At 36.5% G+C, this 15,360-nt stretch overlaps 1 protein-coding gene across 1 annotated transcript in view; it reads left to right on the forward strand.

Annotated features, from left to right (window-relative positions):
* The window catches only part of Dpyd (dihydropyrimidine dehydrogenase), an 849,196-nt gene that overhangs the window by 202,888 nt on the left and 630,948 nt on the right, over positions 1-15,360 (forward strand). The window contains exon 5 of the mRNA XM_021158977.2: positions 5,986-6,147. Within this exon, the coding sequence (XP_021014636.1) occupies positions 5,986-6,147 (162 nt within the window). The remainder of the gene's footprint in view (positions 1-5,985; positions 6,148-15,360) is intronic.

The raw sequence follows: 15,360 nt of genomic DNA on the forward strand, positions 1-15,360 counted from the left end.
ATATATATATATATATATATATTACTTTTTTATTAGATATTTTCTTCATTTAAATTTCAAATGCTATCTCCAAAGCCCCCTATAACCTCCCCCCACCCTGCTCCCTAACACACCCACTCCTGTTTCCTGGCCCTGGCATTCCCCTGTACTTGGGCATATGATCTTCACAATACCAAGGGCCTCTCCTCCCATTGATGCCCTACGAGGCCATCCTCTGCTACATATGCAACTAGAGACACAGCTCTGGGGAGTACTGGTTAGTTCATATCGTTGTTTCTTCTATAGGGTTGCAGACCCCTTTAGCTCCTTGGTCACTTTCTCTAGCTCGTTCATTAGGGGCCTTTTGTTCCATCCAATAGATGACTGTGACCATCCACTTCTGTATTTGACAAGCATTGACTTAGACTCACAAGAGAGAGCTATGCCAGGGTCCTGTCAGCAAAATCTTTCTGGCATATGCAATAGTGTCTGCATTTGCTGGTTGTATATGGAATAGATCCCTGGGTGGGGCAGTCTAGGTCTTAATCTTCTAATTGGAATCAAACTAGCTGTCTACTAAGTACCTTCTCTATTTAAATTTTCTAGCCTTTACTATTAAAAGACTTAAGAGCTAAATACCTTAAGACTCATCTCACTTGCTTGAAGGGCAGAATTGATATTGATCCTGTGGCTTCCAGGGAAGGTTTAAGAATATGTCCCCTTCTTGACAGGATTCTGAGTGGTTCAACTGTGAGTACTCACATCTCCAAACACTGGCCTGATCTGGGCATATTGAAGGTGGGTTGCAAGATGACTTCATCATGGTTAGGTGTTTGCACTACCCATTTTCAAGACCATCTTTGTGGTTCTCTGATACCTGCTCACCCACTGATGCTTTCTTTCTCTAGTCTGGTTCCTGATTCTCCCTGACACATCCTCTTCTCCAATTTCCTTTCAGAGAATTTTCATATGATCTCTTTAGTAATTTTTATTTAATCTCTCTTTTTTATTGGTTATTTTATTTATTTGCATTTCAACCTTTGTCTCCCTTTCTGTTCTTGTCTCTGCGACCCCCCCATCCCACCCTCCCTCCCATTTGTCTCTAAGCAGGTGCTCCCCCACCCACTCACCCACTCCCACCTCACTACTGTATCATCTCCCTCTGCTGGGGCATCAAGCCTCCACAGGGCGAAGGGCCTCCCCTCCCACTGATGCCATATAAGGCCATCCTCTCTGACATATGCAGCTGGAGTCATGTGGACTCTTTAGTTATTAGTTTAGTCCCTGAGAGCTGTGGACGGTCCAGCTAGTTGATATTTTTCCTTCTGTGGTGTTGCAATCCCCTGCAGCTTCTTAAATCCTTCCACTAGCTCTTGCATTGGGGTCTCCTGGCTCAGTCTGAAGGTGAGTCATGAGTGTGTGCATCTGTAGAACCTCTCAAGAACAGTCATACCAGGCTCCTGTCAGCAAGCGCTTCTTGCTTGACATCAGCAATAATGTTGGGTTTAGTGTCTGCAGATGAGATGGATACCTAGGTGGGACAGTCTCTGGATAGCCTTTCCTTCAGTATCTGCTCCATTTTATTTTATTTTTATTTTTTTTTTTGATCCCGTGTTTTCTTTGGACAGGAACAATTCTGGGTTAAAAGTTTTGAGATAGATGGGTAGCCCATTCTCAACTAGGGGACAAGCCTATCTACTGTAGGTACCTGAATCCTTCCACTAAAAAGTTTCAATTATGCTGGGTATCGTGGCACATATCTTTTTTCTGTTTTTGTTTTTTTTCACTTAACATCCTGATCACTGCTAGCTCCCTCCTTTCTTCCCAGTCCCTTACACATCCCTCCCCACCATGCCCTCTTCCGTCTCCTTAGAGAAGGGGACTCCTCATAGGTATGACATCACCCTGGGGCATCTAGTTCCAGCAGGACTAGGCACATCCTCTCCCACCAAGGCCCAATCAAGCAGTCCACATAGGGTAAAGAGGATACAATGGCGGGAAACAGAGACTGAGGCAGCCCCCTTTCCAATTGTTGGGTGACTCACATGAAGACCAAGCTGGACATTTGTTACAAATGTGTAGGGTGTCTAGATCCAGGTCCTGCATGCTCCCTGGTTGATGGCCCAGGCTCTGTGAGAACCCATGATCCAGGTTTGTTGACTCTGTGAGTCTTCTTATGGAGTTCTTGATCTCTCCTTCTTGCTCACTTCTATCCCACACACTTCCACAAGACTCTCTGGTTCTGCATGATGTTTGGCTCTGGGTCTGTGCATCTGCCTCCATCCACTGTTAGGTGTCTCTCAGGAGGCAGTTATGCTAAGTTCCTGTCTGTAAGATTATATATATCATTAATAGTGTCAGGGTTGGCTCTCTCACCTAGGATGGGTCTCAAATTGGGGCAGTTGTTGGTTGGCTGTTCCTTCAGTCTCTGCTCCATCTTTATCCTTTCCATCTTGTAGGCCAGACAAATGCTTTTGGGCTGAAAAAAATCATTATTCTACATACAGACATCCAGGTAGACCAGTACCATTTGTTAAAAATGGTTTATTTTATCCATTGTATGGTTTTGGTTGTTTTGTCAAAAATCAACTGTCTTTAGGTATATGGGTTTATTTCAGGGTCTTTGATTCTATTCCATTGATTGACCTGATATGCCATGCAATTTCTATTACTATTGCTCAGGGATTATTACTAGAGATCAGGCATGGTGATACCACCATAAATTCTTTTATTGTTCAAGACTGTTTTAACTATCCTGGGTCTTTTATTTCTTTCCATATGAAGTTGAGAGTTGCTCTTTTAAGGTATTTAAATAATTGTGTTGGAATTTTGATGGAAATTGCATTGAATGTGTATATTACTTTTGGTGAAATGTTCATTTTTACTATGTTACTACTTCTAAAGCTGATAAACACCTTCAGTAAAGTGGCTGAATCAAAATTAAATTAAAAAAAAATCTATTGCCCTCCTTTATATGAACAATAAGCAGGCTGAAAAAGAAGTCAGTGAAATCACATCTTTTACAACAGCCACAAATAATATACTATATCTTGGTGTAACTCTAGTCAAGCAAGTGAAAGAACTGTATGACAAAAACTTCCAGTTACTAAAGAAAGAAATTGGGGGAGATATCAGAAGATATCTTTGATCTCAGCACTCCAAAGACAGAAGAATATAGATCTTTGTAAGTTCAAAACCAGAGTAGTCTACATATGAAGTTCCTGGACAAGTAGGACTATCTAGAGAAGTCCAATCTCAAAAGCCAAACCAAACCAAACCAAATCAAAATATAACAAAGAAAATAAAACAAATTTAATTAAATGAATCAACTAAAATTCGAATTGTTTCGGTTGGCAATCAGGGATCTCTATAATCTGGAGGAAGCACAAATTTCATGTGTCTCTTCTAGACATGTTTTTCTACATCAAAAACTCTAGCCAAATTAATCACTCATCAATACAATGCCTACTGTGAAGTTTATTGAATATTTACCTTTAGCAAGTTTAAAGATTTGGTTGTAATTTTTCCCACCATTGAACTACCATGCTACCTATGCTCTAGATTCAAATATCTTACATTGGTTTTCAAACATTTTATATCTTTTTTACTTTCTTGGTGTGCCATTTGAAGCACAAAGTTGTTTTGCAAAAAGAAATTCTATTTATTTCTCTTTTCCTTTTGGTACTCAGCTTCAACTGTCACAACAGCTGAGAAAGCATTGCCTATTCCAATTTAATGATACTTCCTGATGAAGAAACTAAAAATGAAAAACTATACAGCATATGCAGCAAGTAGAACTCAAACACAGTCAAATCACAGTCTATGTTCTGTATATTTTATAAAGAAAAGTATGTGTGTATATAAGTATCTGTTAATAAAAATACGTGTTCTACCTAAATGATATGACATTTTGTAATGCAATGGACAGGAGAGTAGTACACTTTAGAATGAACTTTGCCATAATGGCTCATCTGATGTTTGATATTCATCAACCAATTATTTGATTTTTATTGCTTGTGTTTCTTAGTTATGATTTGAGTTTAGTATATATTCTTATTATATGTCTAGAAAATATATACTTATTAACACTTTATATGTGTTAGACAATGTTTGTTCTGAGGAGTCCTACCATCACAAATACTGTTAAAATCATAGATTTTTTTCCTTTTCTTACATTTGTTCTAAAATGATACATTTTTAACAATAAAGGGATCTATATACTGTGGTGATGATTTTGCTTATTTTATCCTCTCTTTTATTGAAATGCTGTCAACATTACTTTAGTCATTTTGTTCTCTTTAACTTGTCAGTAACTCGTTTCTTTAAATTAACATTTTTGAAAATTTTTATTCTTTAATCTTTTTTTTTTACAGTCCAGACCTTATCCTCCTCCTGGTCCACCTTCGACTGTTCCATGTCCCACACCTCCACCCGCCATGTCTCCAAGAGGATGTTCCCATCCCACCCCACCCTACCAGACCTCCCCACTCCCTGGGGCCTCAAGTCTCTAAAGGATTAGGTGCATCTTTTCTGACTGAGTCCTGGCCCAGCAGTTCTCTGCTGTATATGTCTTGCGGGCCTCATATCAGCTGGTGTATGCTGTCTGGTTAGTGGCTCAGTGTTTGAGAGACCCCAAGAGTCTAGGGTAGTTGAGACTACTGGTCTTCTTATGGGGTCGCCCTCCTCCTCAGCTTCTTTCAGCTTTTCCCTAATTCAACCACAGGGGTCAGCAGCTTTTGTCCATTGGTTAGGTGAAAATATCTGCATCTGACTCTTTCAGCTGTTTGTTGGGCTTTTCATAGGGCAGTTATGATAGGGTCCTGTTTGTATGCACACCACTTACCATTTTATCATAACTGCCAGGTGTTTATATTTTTGTCTGCTAATAGTTTAGAATGTTTTTTATTAGTCCACTTTCCACAGTGAGGTGTTAGAGATGATCAGAAGGAATCAAGAATTATCAAAGGACTGCGGAAATATGGAAGAACCACTAAACAAAATGAAAGGGGATAATATTTGAAATGTAAATAGAGAAAATATCTAATTAAAAATTTTCAGAAACACAAGCCATGACACTGCCTCCGTGAACAACAAACTCTATCTGCACATAACTCTCCACTTCACTTTTTGTGCAAGCAAGGCACACTTATGATAACCCCATAAACCCAACAGAGATTTCATTCTAATGAAAACATCTAAAGTTTATTTGAATAAGACTCACTTTGAGACACCATTTTATGTTTATGTGTTATGTCTCCTTAGTCTCTTCCTGATTGTCCTGGTTTACAAGCCATTCAATTATTTAATTGTTTTTAAATTTTAGTTGATGATTTGGATTATCTTGCTTATTAATGAATTAGGCTACCAAATTATTGTCAATACAAATATCATAAGCTATTTTGTAGACATCCATTATTTTGGAATGGGCAAGATAATGAGCTGTTTCCGGTCTCATCTAGGAGTCCATGGCATAACTGCCTATCCGCATCGTTGGATAGAGGATGAAGTTGAGAGACACTGATCAACTGAGTGTCTTGAAATATACCAGATGGGACAAGGAGTAGAGCACCTAACTGTTTTAAATTTAGCCATATGGAAGCTTATCAAATATAATTTTTCTCATTGCTATTGTCTTAAAAGCTGTTATTTCTTTATAAAGCTCATTTAACATGTTCCTAACTCAGTTTGGGGAAAAAAAACTATAAAGAAGAATTTAGGGAAAAGCTATGCTATCATGCGTTGTGAATGATACTCTTTTAAATGTTAACTTTCTGAAACATAACAACTATTTTATTAATACATTTGTATAAGATCTTCTTTCTGTGTGATATTCTTGTTTGTGATTTTCCAGATGCTGATTGGTGAACACCACTGCAGCATGCACATCTCATTTGCATCTCAGCATCTTAAGTTTTAATGCAGTTGCAGCCCCAAAGAAATAATATACCATAATTGGGCATTTAAGGTACACTATGCCATGATACAAATTTTCTTTTTTCTCTGTAGAACTACTATGGTGCAGCTAAGCTGATTTTTTCTGATAACCCTCTTGGTCTTACTTGTGGAATGGTTTGTCCAACATCTGACCTCTGTGTTGGAGGATGCAACTTACATGCTTCTGAAGAGGGACCAATTAATATTGGTGGGCTGCAGCAGTTTGCTACTGAGGTATGTAACAGATACAGTTGCATTTTTTCCTCCTACTAGAAAGCCAGAAGCTCATATAATAATCAAAGTCCTTGGTTTTCTTTTTGTTGATACCCAACATTTGTATGTGTTTCTGTGTGTTGATACAAATGTGTTGTTTGAAATCAGTATCATTATACAAAACTTGGCTACAAAAATGAAAGTTTATAAAACCATATATCAAATTAGTTGTAACCCCAGCAGGTTATTAAAATAACTCAGAATGAAAATATCTAAATTGGATGATCTAGAAATAGAATTTGTTCATTAACTTTACATTGAAGTGTAGCATGGAGACCCTATTAGGAAAAAAGGCTATATTCTTTAACTGATAATTTCCCCTGGAACTCGCTTTGATCTTTATGCTTAGAAATATATTTCAGCAGCACTTCCTACTATTCTTTGAGTGATAGAGGTTGGGGAATTTTCAAAAAACCTTGAAATGGGATAATATTCTCTAACAACATTAAGAAGATAATTAGATTATGTGAGCTTATAGATTGAAAGCTACTCTGTTATTTGCTCGAAAAATGTTTAACGAAATGAAAGGTGGTTTTTTGTCACTTGTCACATAAACTTTGGTACTGGCATTCTCTTTTATAAATCCTTTGTAAATGACGGATTCTCTGGGACATCTTTATGCTCTCTGGGGTCTCCTGTTTGAAGTGAACTAGCAAGTCAATTCTCATGTATCATTTAAATGATCAGCTTATTGGGATGTAACAGTAAGATTTTTATAATCTTGAGGGACTAGTTGGCTAGAAGACTAAATTAAATGCCTGTCTATGCTGGACTTTTAGTTAATGACTTACCTTTCTGGTTGTGTCAACTTAAACACAATGTACTCTTTCCCTTTAGAGCCTTTCCCATAATATCCCTCAAGCTTAAGTCACTCTTTGCCTTTAGTAATAAATCAGTGTTATTCCCTTCCTGCTTTCTGACAGGTTAATTCTGTGGAAAGACCCCTGGGAATAAGAAAATGGAAACAATTTGAGGTTGTGAGTTGGTGCAATAAATTCTTGGATTTAATTTCTTTTCTTATCAAATTAAAAACTGCATTAGGCTTACCTGGCCAGTGCAAGGTATAATCTCTACAATGTGTAAAAATCCTTAGTTGATGACAAAGATTCACTCGGATCTCTCTCCATATTTCTTTAGGAAGCCCTTTCCGTTTGTCATTAAACCAGTGTAAGCTTACACAAACTGCATCACAGCAAATGAAGAGGCATGCAGAAAGTGCATGAGCTGAACCTCCATTTGCCCCAAAAATATTTGATAGCAGCAATGTGTCAGGGATCTGGACAGCAATGAGGCAATGAAAGATGTACAGAAAAAAACGGGGAAGAAATGAGAGATAGAAATAAAAAGGAGAGGAAGGAAGGAGAAAGGTGGAAAGAGGGAGCAAGAGAGAAAGGGAGGGATGGAGAGACAAAGAAGGAGACGGCCATATACACACAGAAAGAGAGAATATATATATATATATATATATATATATATATATATATGAATCTCTACTCTTACTTGACTTTAATAAGCTCCTAATTCATAGAGTATTTATTTGTAAGAATTTCCATATTGTTCTCCTTGTTATACAAAAGTCATCAGAAACTCAGTAAAAATCAAGTGTACATACATGCTGGATCTCTGTGAGCGCTACCTAATAAAGAATTGAGCTTGAGCAAGGCATGCCTATAAATTCATCTCAACTGAAGGAATAGAATTTTAAAAGGCAGTGTCTTTGAATTTTATTTCATTCCATTTTTATAACTGTGTTTTATAATGAAATAATAAATTGAAAACCTGGGATGAGAACTAAATATAAGATGTTCCCATTTATGGTTTCAACATTGACTGGTTTTATAAAGTATTGTATTACTTACGTCAAAGTGGGGTTTACTTAAATACCCCCACCTTTTGAGTTCTTGTGAAATTACCAAAGCATGAGTTCTGTGAATACTAGTAAAATACTTTTGAAGGGCAAACTATTCTTCCTTTTTCCAATGACTAAACTATCGACATGGAATTTAAACGAAATGGAACATGATGCAAATGATTTTATGTTTTGATTGATAAACAATGATTGATTTTGACCTTTTAAAAAATACAAATCAATATCTCTCTACCAAATTAAGCAAAGGTTAGGAAAGCAAACTAAATAGGAAAAAAGGGACTTTTTCCAGAATTGTTTTTCCTATAATTGATAAATGATTTAAAAAATATCAACTCTCTAGTCTGCTATTATTGACTGTGTCTGTATGTTCTGCTTCTTAATTTGCACACAGGTGTGTGATTTGGAAAAAGAATAAATAACACCTATCTAAGACTGCAGGAGGAGCAGAAAGGTGGATTCTCTTGTGGGCTCTGTGTTTTCATTTCTCTTCAACTTTCTGCTGTTGTTTCATCTGCATTGTGATGACTTGACCTCACTCCAGATACCTCTGGGTGTTGTTGTGATGAGAAAGCTAGAGAAGGGGTTCTTATTTTGTAGAAACTAGATGACCTCATAATAATCCCAGAATCCTTTAACAATATAGGTGCAATAAATACCTTGGGAATCATGATTTAATGCAGGTGTTATCAATTTCAGGGCCATTTACAAATTCCTGTGCATAAAGAATGTTTAAGAACAAGTTCAATACACTATGTGTTAATAAAACAGCAACCAAAAACTGGGCAACCTCTAGGTGTATAGAAACACGATTGCATTTCAGGAAGCAATGGCTACAAATAATTGCTATTTCATGCTGAACTGATTGAAGGCTATACATTCCACTAGCATTCTGAGTGTGATGATTTAACGTTGGAAGATTTGCTTTACTTGTTTGGAAGGTAATTATTCCCCATTAGGAGAAAGTGAAGATGGGGGAAAGTCCAGACTTAGTGTCCCCTATGACAATACATTTGTTTTTGTTGTATCTATTTTTAAAATGTTGGTAACTAGCAAGATGTGCCATCTAGATATTTTGGTTTCTTGTACACGAGACAATTACATATCAGTAATAGTCAATATTAAAGAAATTCTCTAATTCAGTGTTGGATACGAATGAATAAGGCCTGAAATCACTCAGTGTTCATATTATCTCCCTCTTGTACACAATACCTAGTAGAAGACTCCTTGAAGATAACTAATTTCTACAACTGTAAACCTATCAAGGCCAGTCAGTGCTTTGTATTCTTTCAAGAGTTTGCAATCTCTCATTTACCTTAGATAACATTGCTAGATGATGACCACAGGCTTTATAGCAATGCAGGTTTTGTGGTTCTAGGGTCAGATAGCACCTACAGAGCCTCATGGCTCAGTATCTAGTCTCACCTGTAAAGTCATCACACCTCAAAGCTCCCTCATCTTCTGCGAGAGAGGTAGCAATTGCATTAAAATTAAAATAGGCTCTGTAAGACCAACACATATGTTCAAGTCTTTTTCTTTTCAGATGTATGTTATTTAAAAGCTTTCCTATAAAGCATAAAAGAATCATTCCCCAATCAGGGAGAATCTAGCCTTTGTGGAGCTGAGGAAAATAAAATTTTGGCTTGCATAGCTTAAAAATTACATAAAAACTTCTTACACAATTTAGTATAGAAACTTAAGGATGGAGAGATGACTCAGATGTGCCTTATGCACTACAGGATGACAAATTTCTGGGTTTTCAATAGTTTTATTTTCACATTAAAGCCTGAGGTGTGACTTTGTGGTAGTTGAGTAAATTTGTGTGAAACTTCAGTACACTGATGTAGTTTGGCAAACTAATTAATAATACACACAAGTTTATGGATTTAAAACTAACTTGGTTCTAGGGCTTTTGGGTGTGTGGTTTTTAGTGTAGGATCTATCCAGTTCCCTTACAAGGGCACTTAGTGCTGTATTCATTGCGTCCTATAAGTTTGGATATGTAGTGCCTTTATTTTCATTGAATTCTAAAAAGTCTTTAATTTCTTTCTTTATTTCTTTGTAACCAAGTTATTATTCAGTAGAGAGTTGTTCAGTTTCCATGGATATGTGGTTTTTCTGTTGTTTTTGTTGTTATTGAAATCTAGCCTTAGTCTGTGTGGATCCAAAAGGATGCAGGGGATTACTTCAATCTTTGTGTATCTGTTGAGGCTTGCTAGGTGACTGATTATATGGTCAATTTTGAATAAGGTAGGAAATAGTCAAACTCAGGGCTGAAGTCAACCAAAGTGAAACAAATATAGGGATACAAAGAATCAAGAAAACCAAAAGCTGATTCTTTGAGAAAATCATCAAGATAGATAAGCCCTTAGCCAAACTAACGAAAGGGCCCAGAGGCAATATCCAAATTAACAAAATCAGAAATAAAAGGGAGACATAACAAAAGAAACTGAGAAAATTAAAAAACAATCATCAAATCCTACTACAAAAGCATATACTCCACAAAACTAAAACATCTAGATGAAATCGATAATTATCTAGAGAGATACCATGTACCAAATTTACACCAAGAGCAGGTATACTATCTAAACAGTCCCATATCACCTAAGAAAATAGAAAAATCATTAAAAACCTCCTAACCACAAAAAGCTTAGGACCAGGTGGCAGAATTCTAACAGTCCTTAAAAGAAGAGCTAATACCAACACTCCCCAAACTATTCCATAAAAAAGGAACAGAAGATACACAACCTAATTCATTTGATGAAGCCACAATTATTTACTTACACAAATACCTTAACCATCCAAAGACACAACAAATAAGAACTTCAGAACGATTTTGCTTATGAATATCTATGTAAAACTATACAATAAAATTCTAGCAAAGCTAATCCAAGAACACTTCAAAATGATCATTCACCATTACCAAGTATGCTTCATTCTAGGGATGCAAGGTTGGTAAAATGTATGAAAATTCATTAACATTCTCCACTATATAAACAAAGAAAAATCATATGATCATCTCATTAGATGCTGAAAAAGCATTTGAAAAAATACAACACCCCTTCATGTTAAAAGTCTTGTAAAGATCAGGAATTCAAGGCCCATACTTAATATAATAAAAGCAATATACAGCAAAGTGCCAGCCAATATCAAATTAAATGGATAGATACTTTAACAGTCTCATTAAAATCAAGGACAAGACAAGGATACCCACTCTCCCCATATCTATTCAATATAGTACTCAAAGTTCTACCCAGAGCAATAAGACAACAAAAGGAAATCAAAGGGATACAAATTGGCAAAGAAGTCAAGCTATCACTACTTGCAGATGATATGATAGTATACATAAGCAACACCACATTCTACCAGAGAACTTCTACAGCTGATAAACAACTTCTGCTAAGTAGGCAGATATAAAATTAATTTAAACAAATTAGTAGCCTTCCTTCATACAAAATGATAAACGTGCTGCAAAAGAAAATAGGGAAACAATACCTTTCACAATCCTCACAAATAATATAAAATATCTTGGGGTTAACTGTAACCAAACAATGAAAGGTTTATATGACAAGAACTTCATTTCTCTCAAGAAATAAATTGAAGCATAACTCAGAAAATGGAGAGATCTTCCATGCTCTTGAATTGGAAGGATTGACAGTAGTAATTGCATCCTACCAAAAGCCATCTATAGATTCAATGCAATCCCTATCAAAATTCCAACCAAATTCTTCAAAGACATGAGAAAATTAGTAATTCTCAGTTTTATATGGAAAAACACCAGGAACAACACAAAAAAATCACAGAATAGTGAAAACAATTCTTAACAATGAAAGAACTTCTAGGAGAATCACCATCACTTACCTCAAGCTATACTACAGAGCACTAGTGATAAAACTGCATGGTATCGGTACAGAGACAGACAGGTAGATCAATGGAATAGGATTGAAGACCTAGAAATAAAACCACACACTTATGGACATTGATCTTTGACAAAGCAGCCAAAAAATACAATTGAAAAAAGAAAGCAGCTTCAACAAATGGTAGTGGTCTAACTGGTAGTCTGTATGCAATAGAAATGCATTAAATGAAAATGAAAATAGATTCATATTTGTTACCTTGCACAAAGCTCAAGTCCAAGTGAATCAATGACCTCAACATAAAACCAAGGTACACTGCATCTAGTAGAAAAGAATGTGGGAAAGAGCTTCAAACTGATTGGCATGGGGGAGAATTTCCTAAACAGAACTTTAGTCAATAGGACCAATTTCATCTTTCTTATTCAAAAGTAAAGCTGTAACCACACTGCCATCCTACTAACTAAAATACAGCAAAAGAAACAATCACATGCTATTTTTATTATTATTTAATACAAGCACTGATTGAAACACTACTTCTTCAAGAATTCCCAGAATTATTTTTATTCTGTGGTGTCATGGAATTAAATATTTGCTAAACATAAAGCCTTCTGGGGGATTTGTGGAATGCAAATCACATTTATAGTTCATCTTTCAAATGTTCTAAATTTCTAAGACTATTTCATTATTGGAATGTCCCTGTGGTCTACTTCTGCTACTGTTTTGTTAATAAGAACAAATTAAATAGTTGAGGAACAATTAACATCTATTGAACATTCATGTGTATTTTCATTATGTACTATTATAGAATGAACAGACCAAAGTGACTTACCTCAAATTAGAATTAATAAATATTTTTTATTGGTGATTTTACTTATTTACATTTCAAATGTTATCCCCCTTTTCAGTTTTTACTCTGCAACCCCCCTATCCTCTCCCTTCCCCTGGCTTCTATGAGGGTGCTCCCCACACCCCTGACTCCTTTCTCATCACCCTACCATTTCCCTATGCTGGGTCATTGAGCCTTCACAGGACCAAGGACCTCCCCTCCCTTTGGCAGATAAGGCCATCCTCTGCTACATATGCAGGTGGAGCCATGGGTCCCTCCATGTGTAATCTTTGGTTGGTAGTTTAGTCCCTGGGATCTCTGGGGTCTGGATGGTTGATATTGTTGGAAATCAGTCTGGTGGTTCCTCAGAAAATTGGAAATAGTTTCCCCTGAGGACCCAGCTATACCACTCCTGGGCAGATACCCAGAAGATGCTCTAAAATATAACCAGGACACATGCTCCATTATGTTCATAGCAGTCTTATTCATAATAGCCAGAAGCTGGAAACAGCCCAGATGACCCTCAACAGAGGAATGGATACAGAAAATGTGGTACATTTATACAATGGAGTACTACTCAGCTATTAAAAACAATGACTTTATGAGATTCACAGGCAAATGGATGGAACTAGGCAATATCCTGAGTGAGATAACCTAGTGACAAAAGAACAGACATAGTATGCACTCACTGATACGTGGATATTAGGAACAAAGCTCGGAATAACCACGATACAACTCACAAATCATGTGAAGATCAGAAGAAGTAAGACCCAATTGTGGATGTTTCTGTCCTACTTAGAAGAAGGAACAAAATAAACCTGACCAATACAAATGCAGATGCTTGCAGCCAATCACTGGACTAAGCACAGGGACTCTAATGGAGGAGTTAAGGGAAGAGCAGAAGGAGCTGAAGGGGTTTGAAACCCCGCAGGAAGAACAAAAATATCAACCAACCAGACCCCCCAGAGCTCCCAGGGACTTGTAAATATTTTTCATTTAAGGTCATCTTCCTTTTTCATTTACAGAGAGGTATATAATGAGTCAAATTAAAATTTCTGTCCCAAATATAACCCCTAACTAGGCTGTTTTGTCTGTCCTCAATGGGAAATTATGTTCTAGCCCAGCAGGGACTTGATGTGCCAGGGTTCAGGGATATCTCAGAGTGGCCCCACCCTCTCAGAGGAAAAGGGGAGGCAAGATAGGGAGAGGTACTGTGTGTGTGGGGGAGGAAGTAGGATCACGATATAAAGTGAATAAATCAATTAATGGGGAAAACTTTAATTGGCAATTTTAAAGAAATAAGTTAAGAAAAACGTCTTGGATTTAATAAATGATTACAGTATAGCTGGACCTATGTAACCTTTCATAAGTAAGGTTCACATATGAAAGTCAACCTTATATGCCAGTGTAAAATAGTACAGACAGAAATGTAAGATATAACATCATTTATATTAACATATATAGGTTTAAATCTGACTTTAATAATAAAATATCTATATGAGGAAAACTAAAATTTGGTGCCATAAATAAGGAAGTAAATGAATGCTGACATACTCCCTTCTTATGCTCAGAGGATGGACTGTTATACACAGTCTGGGTCTTCTCAGTTTGAGCCATAGGTTCAGTGTAATCCCAGTTATCATATCATTTTGTTGATAAGAAAAAAAATAATTCTAGAGTTTAGCACAAAATGGGAAAGATCCATGTTAGCTGACCCAAAATTGAGGAGCAAATTCTGATCCATCTACTAATCTGATCTGTCTCTATATCTCCAATAATGGAAGAGTATATTATTGAAAAAAGAGACAACCAGACATTTGGAACAGAATAAAAAGATTAGACATCAACTCACATGAATATATTCATATCATCTTTGAGTAAATTTCTAAAGTAATGTAATGAAATGGGTCCTCCAATTCCAGCATGTGCAGGGTCAAACCAAGCAAAGCTATCTTGACATAGGCATTCTCTTCACAATCCTCAATTTCACATGTGTTTGGGGATGACATGTGCAGTAGGAAACTCATAATTTTGGACTGCCACAAGGTAGAAAGTTCAGATGACCTTGCTGTTGTCAATGACTTGGTACACCATCAAAGATAGAATCTAAGAAAGAAATGTTTGAGAATTTGAAATTTGTCAGCATCAAAAATATGTGCTTGCCAAGAACATGAATCTGTAAAGGCAGACTACCATACAGTGGACCTGTAATAGGGAGCTGTTAAGATGCAGTGTGATTCCTTAATACTCACAATACAAATGTAAGTTCACCCAAAGTCCTTGCCACAGTTGTGTGACACTGCAGGGAAAGTGAGAGGAGAAAGGATACTTCTCATTAAATATCATCAGGGATGTGAAGAAGAGTAACCCAATGCCAGCACATTCACTGATCTGGTCTATTCAGTACGTTCAACTAGGTAGGTTGCAAACAACATATTTTCCAGTGTTAGATCCTGGAAAATCCTAGATCGAGGCACTCATTTGATTTCTGATGAGAGCCTGTTTTTCTGATTCTTTTTTGTTGTTGTTTATTTGTTTGTTTTTTTGTTTGTTTGTTTTTTAAAATATTTTTATTACATATTTTCCTCAATTACATTTCCAATGCTATCCCAAAAGTCCCCCAT

This window comes from Mus caroli, chromosome 3, assembly GCF_900094665.2.
Source record: "Mus caroli chromosome 3, CAROLI_EIJ_v1.1, whole genome shotgun sequence".
NCBI classification, from domain to species: domain Eukaryota; kingdom Metazoa; phylum Chordata; class Mammalia; order Rodentia; family Muridae; genus Mus; species Mus caroli.